Below are 11,469 nucleotides of genomic sequence, written 5' to 3'. Positions count from 1 at the left end.
GATCCTGTTTGCCTCAGGATTTAGTTCTGTAACCAGTTTCACAAATGTTATATTGGAACTTTGAAGTGCATGGTTTTAACATGTATCATACTTTAACTTAGAGAAACAACAACAACATAATGGTGATTAGTCAAGTGAGCAGGGATGGAGCAGTGAAAACAGAACAGGCCCTATGGTAAGTTTTTTCAAGTACTTTTTCTTTATCGTCTATCACAAAAATGAAGATGTCTAACAAGCACCCAGGCCAATCCCTTAAAGCAACAGTTTAATGGATGGCCATGTTGAAGCTGAAACAGTTGCTGTGTTCTGGAGCTTGCAAGTAGCACAGCCCAGTTGGAATTACAGGTATGGAGCACCTGGTGTCATCAGGCCCTGAATCAAACTGCAGAGGGACAATTAGAAAAGGAGGAAACATTTTCTCCATCGTTAGCTTCGTCTGTGTAGGCTAGTCGTTATGACTACGGTTACATGCCTAACTAGCGAGGATGGCAAATCAAGAATTAACTTGAAGAGTGCGTACTCCTGGAACAGGATCACGTTCAACCAATTGTATTTCAAGCAGACACATTATCATCTGTAATACTGAAGAAGGTGCTCTGCTGTAGTTGCTGGTCAGACAACGAGTATTAGCAGTTTACATTGAGAGTATACTAAACACAACACATAGTCACAGAAAATCACAGAAAACAGCCAAACTGTCAACGAGAATGCACACTGCAGATTAGAGATTGCCGATAGGAATAGATAATTCCAACATAAATAGCAGCTTACTCACTGCTATTTAGAAAGCAGTTGTATTTTCTCTTACTTATTTGTTCTAGAATCTTATTCACTGCTTTACAAAAATCAAAAACAAATTCAACTGGCCAAAAGGGCACATCTCACCAACGGACAGCAATCATCAGATTTTTTTTTTTTTTAAATTAACTAAAAAAATACCCGCAGAAAATTTGAGAGGGGCAAGAACAAAATACAACTGAAGAATTTTGTTTTAAAGGGGAATTATGAAAATTCTTCTTCCAAAACTTTATAATGCTGAATGAATATTGTACATCTGTATTGCAATATGTAATTACTTAGGTCTTAGCTGTGTAGTTAAAAATTGCTTAGGGGTTAAATTAGAGGTCTGTCAATAAAGCACCATAGCTTTTGATACTAAACACTCAGAAACCTTCTGAGGCAGCCACTCTCTTTATGTTTGTAGCTAAAATGGTGCTAGTGTTAATGGTTGCTCTAACGTAAATATCCAGTGTGTAAACTGCCACTACCAGAGGAAACAGACATCTTACAGATAAATGTGTCAAGTTGTTTTACTTAAAGAGAAACAAATATGCTGAACTTTAACAAAAGACCAATAAAAATTTTTCACTAGTGACCTAAAAGTAAAAGAAAAAACAAACTGAAAAAAAGAAAAAAACAACAAAAAATATTAAAAAAAAGCTGTGTGTTTTCCTTGACCAGAGATTGCTGAGAATGCTTAGAGGCAGAGCCAGCCTTTTGCGTACAGCTTTGGAGCTATGTGTCACAGAGTATTTATGAGCTGCTGCCGAGTTATGTCCCTTGAGATCCAAGTCCCCTGATCTCCTACTGTGGCATTACTCAGTGCTTGGTTCAACATACAGGAAGAATTCCAACATGATTGTAACTTTCAGAAAGAAAAAAAAACAGACAACAACAACAACAAAAAATACATTTTCCCCTTTAAAGCAATTACATTTTGGTTAATACCGAGCCACAATTGTTAGCCCAACACCCACACAATCTGTACAAGCTACAGCAAAATGAATACACCCAGCAGAGCCCTTATCTGTTGTAGCACCAACAGAAAGGGGACTGGCCAATTTACCTTCATCAGCCTCAATAGCCTCAACAGTAGCTGAAGAGAAGAAAGGGGTAGCAAAACGAATGAGAAAAATGAGCAGAGGATTTTAACTCTAAGAACAAGTCAGTGAATAGCAAAGGAGCTAACACACTAATGTTACTGTAAGTGCTGGATTTTGGCAAAACAGACACACACAGGAATGCTACACAAAAACAATAAATTGCAGATTGAATTAAGCTACAGTTTGTTTTGAAGCAGAAAGATTCACAAAGTTCATAAAGGCATATTTGAATAGTTTTCTTTTGACTCAAAAAAAAACTTATAAAATGAAAATGTCTTCCATATCGTATATCTGACCTGCAATGTTTATTGTATAATTCTCGCAGTTTTAAATAAGAGTGGTTTGATTTGCTCTGTCAAAAGAGAACAAAAAATGGCATAAAGCCATCACACAAAATTCATACCACTTACAAAGTCAGCTTGAAAAGTATTCACTGCTGGTACAGGGCAAAAGAACCACATCTGCAACCTCTCTAAGAAAGTTTTTTCTCTCTCCTGACTAAAAGAAACCTCCCCACAACATGGGAAAGAGTTTGCTCAGAGAGCTTTTTTCTTTGCTTGCAATCTCACTCAGTCTGCTCCATCGGTAAGCATCCTTTATGGCAACCTAATCTTTGAAAATAAAATAATTTTAATGTTTTCAATTGATGGACACAGATACCATATTGAAAACCCTTGGGCCCTCAGAATTGCAAAGCCTGGTCAGAGAGAGAAAATTTTGTAATCAGGAGATTGCTGCAGTGTTATGAATACACCGTATGTTACCACTGTTTTGAAAACTTCATTGTTCTTAAAAAACATAGCCTTCATTTGAATTCTAACCATCAGTTCTGGTTTCAATTTGTTTCTACAGTAGTCAGAGATTTAGAAGCTGAAGCAAATCAGCAAATGTGATCTAATACAGCACTGCTATTGTTAAATATTTAAAGAAATTTTGATTTTCAAGAACTTTGCTGGTGTAGAGAATAGCTCAAGAAGCAGATTTTTTTTTTTTTTTTTAAGAATTTCTCTTCTTTTATTTTTCTCCACAGAGAAGCTTTTTTGTCCTCCAATGGATTGAGATCAATATTAAAAGATACATACCGTTACCTTGTTGCATAGGGAAATTAGAGAAGCTAATCCACATGCATCAAGGTAATCTTATGCCTCTCAAGCTACAGAGCGAGAGAGACGGCAAAAATCAAGGAACTAAACCAATACAAGCATAAAAAAAAGGAAACATGACAACTACGATGAGAAACTAAAATGAATAACCAGATCCAAACCAGCACTGACACATTAGGGAAAAAAAAAAAAAAAGACAGCTAAGATGTATTACTGCCACAGAACATACTACTCATATTTTCTGTTAAAACACATAACAATGTGTGCTTAACAGAAACTATGTAAATTTCAGATTTAGTGAATGAGGTACTACGTGTTAACCAATGCAGGAGCTTGTGTATAGTAATGTTTTACTATGCTAGAATACTGCAGTATGAGGAGATATTACTTTCAGTCATGGTAAACAAGAAGTGTAGGCAATTTTCGCCAATTCATTTCAATTCCTAATATTTTGCTAGGGCAGCAATAGCAGTTTTCCCGGACAAAATTTTCTGACAAACATAAAGCAACTATACAGTGAAAAGCCTAGATAACAAGTGCGACCCTGTGGAATCATATTGCAGCATTTTCAAAGCAGAACGTTACTATGTCTGTAACACACAAGTTGTCAAAAAGAAAAAAGGAAAGGAAAAAAGGGGAAACAAAAGTTTACCACAGAATACCTGAATCTTCTAGGTAAGAAAAGAGACAGTAAAGGGGAAAAAATACAGAGAAAAGAATGCTCCAGGAAGGAAATAAGAAAATCAGAGGCTGAGACTGTGTTAAGATTATAAAACATTTCTATTTCTAACATCTACTGCCAATAGAACCTCAGTAAGTGAGAGACATTCTTGCGTGCCTGGTATATACGGTACAGTAATACACACAGAAAAAAGGAGAGCTTATAGTAGTAAATTAAATACTTTGCAGCTCCTTCTCCCACAAGGAATATTTCATCAAAGGCAGACTTACAGATTTCCTGTAACAAAAAGCACTTGGTATAAAACTGAACTGAGAATCTCTATTGTGTTTGTGTGCAAGGCAAATACAGTGTTTGCAAGAGCCTCCCCTCACTTTGGCTTAAATCAGAATGTGAAATTGTTCTCATGCTGTCACCTAGAATTGCCAGAAGATAAAATCTACTTCTAGAACTATTTTCATTGGTGATTCTCTGTGAGGAAGAACAAATCAGATAAAATAAGAGTTTGAGTGTCATTATCTAAGCTGAATCTTCTGTACTCAGTGTATCAAAAGCTGCTCTTGAGAAAAATAAAAGACGACTATGAACTGTGGAAAGAGTGCACTTCACATGTGATGCTGATCTACCATTCTGAACAGTTGATTTTCAGGGACTTTTTTTCTCTCCTTCTTTGAAAATCAGTGGTACGTAATAAGTCTTAAGAAATGGCCTTACGTGAACTGCTCCAAATGCTCCAGTACAGCAAGCCATCTGTTTTATTCTGTCCTTTATTTATTTATTTCTGAGAAGAGTGTGGTTATTTTCCTTGGGTTCTCCAGTTAAAAATCAATTGTTTCTTTTACACATAATGACACACAGAGGCAAACATGCTTACCGCTTTGCAGTGTTTGTTTTCCTCCAGAGAGCACACCACTGGGCAGCATTCCTGTTGGAGTCAGACCTTTCAGCGTCAGCACACTTTCACTCTCTTCTCTGCAGAAGAAAAAATATAGCAAAATCACTGTTTTTTGTGTTGATTTATTTTTTTCCACCCAAAAAATACAGAAAGTGTTCTAGCTACACCTGTCCTGCAATAATTTATCTCCTATCTCCTTACCAGGAAATAGAGAATCTTCTGTTGGTGCAGTTCCAGCATTGATGCAGTTTCCCCTCACAACATTTGGGATTTCTCCTTTATATATGTAAGTACTTCACCTTTGCACCACACGATACACAGACTCCCCCTATAGCAACAGTATAACCTGCATCTATCAAACAGCGTATGCAAATACACACATTGGAATACAGTGCTGAAACCACAAACTTGAAAGGAGGAAGACCAAAGGAGCAGTTATTGCCAACAATATATTTAAATCTGTCTTAGTAGTTGATTCTTGGATCACACAATAAGTTGTTGTTTTGTTTTTGTCTATGCTAGCACTAAGATGCATTATTTATTATTGATCATCAGCCACTAAAAAAAAAAAAAAAGAGCTAGAAACTCATTAAAATTAATGAGTACTTTCAACCTTGCTAGTACTCTTATAGTTTTGTATGCTGAAAATGATACAGGATTTAAGGAAAATATTTTAGGAAATATAAATATGTTTTACAGGTCCCCAAATACATATAGTTTTCAATATATGCCAGGAGGAATACAACAGCTCTATCCAGACAAAGTTATATACAGCCTTCTACTGTAATGCTGATGACATACTTTCTCAGCAGCAAAATTGACCCCAATTCTCTAAGAGAAGAATATTTTGAAGTGTTTTACTTTGAAATATATAATGACATTAAACTGGAGGAAGCAAACACAAAGGCAGAATTTAGTTCCGCATTCACTTGAGGATAATGTGGTTTTGTCTATCAAAACTGTCTCTCAACAATTCTAGCACATACAATTTTCTTTAGACCTCTACATGGCCTGAATTAATCATGTATTTCAAACTACTCTTGTTTATCTATGACATATACTCTTCAAGTTCCATTTTTAGTTTGAAAAGGTTTCCTGTTGTACACATACTTTTCCTAGTGTAAAAGTCAAAATTAGACTGTGACTGTTTTCAAGCTGCCCAGGCAATTAGAACTAAAGCAATAGCCCAATATTGCCTGAACTAACAGCGTATTGTAATGCCACTACAGAGTATGACACATTAAAAGATTTGCTTGCTCTTGATTATTTGCCTCTACAAGAAAATGTCTAATCCGCATTTTCAATTCAATCAATTTCTTCTCTTTTTTGAATTAAACTGCAGTATCACTTTTAGCTTCACCTTCAAAGGAAATGTTTATCCATTGTATTTTTTATTATCTTTAAAATACATGTCCCCAACAAATCTCTGATTTCATCTCAACAACCTTTAAAGACTTTTAGCTAGCCTTCAGTGTTCTTAATTTTGTATTTCACCTCCTTTATTTAATTTTTTAAAATAAAAGTGAACTGATTAAGTATTTTATTTGCTTCCCCCCTGTCTAGATACATCCAAAGAAAAGCTAGACTGGAAAATAAAAAGTTACAGAGAGGCAACGACAGAGAATCACAAGGTCTTCCACTGAGCTTAAGTCTTATGGCTTTCTTCTTATGCCTTTCCTTGAAAAGCTCATCTACAACCTTTGAAACTGAATATAGTGCTTTTTTGATACCTAATTTTGAGATGGAAGTGGCTGAAATGATCTCAGATATGAGCTTTACATTCAGGTTACATTTAAAACATATCTCAAGGGAGGTGGCCATTCTGGCTCAGAGAAGAGAGTCCTTTGAATGCAGTCAGATCAGGTGAAGATTATTTGGAAAAGCTTTTCAAGAATGTGAAAACAGGTTTCACAGAACAGCAATGACAATCAGGAACCTCAAAGATTTCTGAAATACGTTGTTTTAGACGACAGTGTTACCTCAGTCTTTGTAGGGTTATACACCGTTATCAAACACTCGGGTGTTAAATGTGGACTGTGCTGGCAAGACTGAAAACATAATCCAGGCTATTCTGTAGGAATAGTACTTGGAGGATTAACCTCACGTAATTTTATCTGTGTAGAAGTCTAGCATCAATTTGAGGAGAATCAACCTTAACCAGGCAAGAGAATAGGTACACCCAATGGTGGCTGGGATGAAGTGGCACTCATCTACCTGGAAGACTGGTCAGCAAAATTGTCCATTTGATGTACCTATTTATCTGCCTATTATACCTGACCACAGTAAGGGTGTGCTATATTTGCTGGTTAAAGTTAAGGGAGAACAAATATACTCTTTGTCTTCACTCCATCCTGCAAAGTTTTAAGGCCCATCAGTATCAAAAAAAATGTATCCAAGACTCAGCAGCTTCAGTGAATGAACCACTGGCTTCTCTACCAGATACAGTCCATTCTGGCCTTCTGGAGATGTTGGGATGCATGTAGCAGTGGTAAGAAAAAAAAAGTCTCATGAAACACTGAGATCAATTAGGCTGATTTTCAGGAAAAGATAAAGCCTGATTTCCATTAGTATCTCAAAACATTACACTGATTTTCATGAAATAATTTAAGAGAGCTCCAAGCTTCAAATGGTGCTAAAACCCTGAGCTATGAGGCTCGTGCATGTCACATAAAACAGGGCACAAACAAGAATTACGCTGTATTCTTACTCCATGCATGAAATGATTCCTGCCCCATGGTTCCTTCTGAAAGTCTTTGACATATAGGTGATGAGAATCATTGGCAAATTATCAAAAAAAACAAAAACATCAGCTGACCATCAAATTCCAGACCCTTCTGTTTCTGCATATTAAAGTCCAGGTTTCTGTTAAATTCATCCTATATTTCAAAATGCAATCCAGAACAAAATACAGTGGGGATCCAAAAGCTACAGTTCAAGGGCATGGGGAAAGCCAGGTTTCCCAAACTTCCTTTGCTCAGCTATCACCAGAGAAAAATAATTGTGCTGTTTTATGAAGGTGGTGACAATGTCAGCTCCAGGCCCCCTGCCAGATTTAATACAGAGGAACAGGTGGAAACATTTGATTGCTCCCTCGTCTTGTTTAGGGAAAAGGCATTATGCCAACTTTTAAAAAATTATTTATTTTTATTTTTTATGGGTACCACTGAACTGACAGTTCACATGTAACAGTTTTGGAACCCCAGGTATAAGGTTCTCCATCTCAGTATGCAATTTAAAGCTGTGCTGCTGCACTCCGTAATGCACAGGTGAACTGCTGTGTCCATGAGAAGCCCCAGTGAAAACCTGCCCAAGATGCATGCTGCAGGAGAGCCTCAAAACAAGAAAATTTCTAAGTTTCATCTGAAATCAGGAACGTATTCTTGAAGTAACTATTTTTATTCCATTCTCTTATATCAATCATAACTATCATACCAATACATTAAAAAAATTAAACCCCCCAAAAACCCAAACCTCAATTTTATACCAACTGTAGAAGCCATAAACTGACTACAGCAGAGCAACATACAATTTCCTGGAAAAATTCCCTCTGCTGAAAGGGAGGAAGAACTGTATTTTCTATATTTAGACCTCAGCACAGTACAGCATGTTTTCTATTCTACTCAGAGACATCAAATGGAAAGTTCTAAACATTGGCTAGCAATTAGTTACTCATGTTCATGTGTTTGGGGGAGTGCAGCTGAAGGTAATGAGTTGCTGTTGTTTGCACTGATTTCCCGGATTTTTAGTTAAGTGACCGTAATGCTTTCATATTTAATCATCTTTACTCGTGGCTGTAGCAATAACTATAGGTGACAGTGGTTCAGTTGGCTTCCTTTTTAATGAGACGTTATGTGGAAGATGCTCTTTCTCTTCATTTAACTCTTGCCTCACAGTTAGAAGCTAAAAGAGTTAACTTGCACACCTGGACAGAAAAGGACTTCAGAAAAGGGTAATTGCAATTTTCTTTGTTGATGTCTTTTGTCTGTCTGTTGGTTTCAAGTTCAGCAAAAACACTGAGGAAGATTTTTCAGAGCCATAATAAACAGCAGCACTGTCTAAATAAAACAGTCTTTAAAAGGTTCCAGCAAAGCTCAGTTGGGTGGTAGATTAAAATATTAAGTTTTCTGTTTGATGAACAGTAGAGCTCTAAGTAATCATTAAAAGCTGTCCTTTAACAGAAAATAAAAGAACAACAACAAAAAAACCTTACCTTAGCACTGAGAAAACTCTAGCCATTTTTCCTATTGCTCTTATCTTGTTCCTTATAACCTCCTTTCGAGCAGCAGCTGTTGCTCCTATGGAAAATACATTAAAAATAGTTACAGAGACTTGTAAATAATACATCACTGTTCTGAACTCTAAGTAAAAGAAACATCATTTTTGTACTTCAGTTTGCCAAACTAAGCCATATCTGCTCTCAGAGCCAAAAATATTTTTTTATTACTTACAGCTCAAGACTAATCACTTCTGAACAGTCTAGTTATTAGCATCTTTAGAGTTGCGATCCTTCTTCTGCTACACATTAAACCAGCATGTTTTTCGTGAATATACTCTAATTTCCATTTAAAAAACATTTTCAGAGATCAAAATTTTGAAAACAAGTTACTTCGAAAATTGTCAAAATGTCAAAAGATATTCAACATGAACAGTGTTCAAACCATAAAGTTAAAAAAAAAGTGGGATTTTAAAAACTATTTCTTAAACTTGCTATTTTAAGTGAAAAATAATCATGTTTCACTTAATTTTCTACAAAAGGGATTGGGGTACGTTTAAGGCCAAGAGGATCCTAATACGTCTTTCACATCCCTAGCTGAAAAGCTTTTAAAAGGTTATGAAACCTAAAAGACAGAGCCCTGAAAACCAGCATGATAACGTAAGGATAGCGTTGGCTGGTAGTAATTGACAGATTTCTTTAGATAAAACTTTCTTCTCATCATGCTATAGCCTGCTCAAACTTACAATTACTCTCAAATTTATGAACTCACAAAATACATTGCCTTAAAAACATCATACACTGTAACAGTGACTGTAGTTCAGCTGATTTTGCACGTGTAATTGCTACCAAGAATATTACATATGTATAAAAAAAGAAAACCACCTTAATGGGGAAAACCTATAATTGTAGAACTAAGTTATCAGAACTAGCCATTTCTTTTAACAAGGAAAGGTAAAACACTCTACAAGAAAATGCCACAGTATACTAAGTTAACAGCTTCACTTAATTATCAGAATCATAACCACGTACATCCAGAAGTTCTCCCCAAAGCATTATTAACAAAAGGTGACCTTGGCTCATATGGATGCTGACAGCTCCTACCTCAGAGGTTCAAGAGTGCAACTAGAAAAATACCACACCAAGATACTGCTTCCTTCTTTGCTGTGCCAGAATTCAATGGCAAAATGAAAATTCCTATCTTCAGTTCCTAGGAAAGCCCTCCATTTTATTAAGCAGAATCCATTGTAGAAGCTAAAATAGCAGAAAGAGCCAAAAATCAGGGAGCCAGAGCAGCAGCAGAGATGTGCCGCAGAGGAGCAAGGTGCTGCTGAATGCCCGTGATGGATGGAGTAGGTGAAAAGCAGCAGAAAACATGGGGCCTTGCCATGCAGGCCTTCTTTCACTATATTTAAAACATGAAGTGACCTCGGACAGAAGGGGTCGGAAGGAAACACTGGCTCCAGCCATTTGGCAGAGCGCAGGAGAGGTCCGATAGTGCAACGCAGGAGATTTGTTGGGTACTTCTCAGGGCCAACTGTGAGATAATTCTCATCGTTGTGGGTTTTCTCCACACTTCTCTGCTGATGGCAGCCCCATGGTTCCACTATCAAGTGCTGTTACTTCCCCTACTGCAAATCTCTCAATTACAATTACACTCGTAACAGCTTGAGACAACTCCTGGAAACACAAGGATTGCTTAATGCTATTTACCAGCTGACTAGGTGGTCTGGCTGATACTCTGGCATTTTAGAAGAGGTGAAAAGGATGTGCTTTTTTTTTCCCCCTGTGCTTGGATTTCAAAACAAATAACAATCCTTTGCAAAACTTTCAAAACTGAAAATAACTCATAAACTCTAGAGCTGTTCAAAAGAAGGCTAAATAACCTGAAGAACAAATATCAGGGGTAACAACACAATATCTTGGGATGAATCACACTGCAACTCTTAATATCATGGTGGAGAGCAAGTTCAACCCCTTAACAGAACAAGGGATATTTTATAAAATGGGAGCTTGATAGATGCACAGAGAATTGTGCAGAGCTCTTTGTACAGTTGCACGTCCCCAGCCAGCCTGCATACAAATGGGGACACATGAACTACCTTGCGTGCACCCGCAGCTACCACAATCTGCACGCTGAAATGCTGGTAACTCTATGCTTACACACTGGTGTATCTTCATCCACGTGTCAAGGAGCACAAACTGTCTTATAATCATGCATGCTACTTTTGCCTTTCCATCTCTTAAGGGGGCTATTAAATGTGTTATTTCCAGACATTTCTAACTGTCGTTCTAACCTGCCTGAATTAAGACATTCTTACACTTCTTCCATTTCTTGAAGTTCAAAATAAAAGAAACTATGCTTAGAATGATGTCTTTCAAATAGAAGGCTAGTTTGGGGCATAAATGCATCATTCTAGATGATAAAGAGTGGGAGAAAGGGCTGTAATTCAGCTGTAACTGAATTATATCTAAACCTATTAGTAAGAGCTTAATGAAAATTTTAATTTAAACAGCAACAGGTTCATCAGGAAATAGAGGGGATACATTCCTACCTCAGTTTCTAGAATCTCACAAGGCCACTGAAACCACAAGGTATGTAAGACAAGGTTTTCATCCTTTTTTTTTTTCCCCACAAAAGCATTGAAACACAACTTGTACTTTCTTTCGGGTCTCGATACTCCTTTATTACTAGC

General features: G+C 36.9%; 1 protein-coding gene across 6 annotated transcripts in view; it reads right to left on the bottom strand.

Moving 5' to 3' along the window:
- Positions 1-11,469, bottom strand: part of PPP3CA (protein phosphatase 3 catalytic subunit alpha) — a 278,936-nt gene that overhangs the window by 3,109 nt on the left and 264,358 nt on the right. For 4 of the 6 annotated variants that reach the window (XM_083835543.1, XM_083835547.1, XM_083835548.1 and 1 more), the window contains 3 exons: positions 8,771-8,855; positions 4,540-4,637; positions 1,847-1,876 (listed from right to left, as the gene is read on the bottom strand). In XM_083835543.1, the coding sequence (XP_083691669.1) occupies positions 1,847-1,876; positions 4,540-4,637; positions 8,771-8,855 (213 nt within the window). The remainder of the gene's footprint in view (positions 1-1,846; positions 1,877-4,539; positions 4,638-8,770; positions 8,856-11,469) is intronic. The other 2 variants (XM_083835544.1, XM_083835546.1) reach the window with 1 other exon arrangement.

This window comes from Anser anser, assembly GCF_964211835.1.
Source record: "Anser anser genome assembly, chromosome: 4".
Classification (NCBI taxonomy): domain Eukaryota; kingdom Metazoa; phylum Chordata; class Aves; order Anseriformes; family Anatidae; genus Anser; species Anser anser.
Note: the sequence above shows the minus strand (reverse complement) of the source record. Positions and strands in the feature narration are given on the sequence as shown.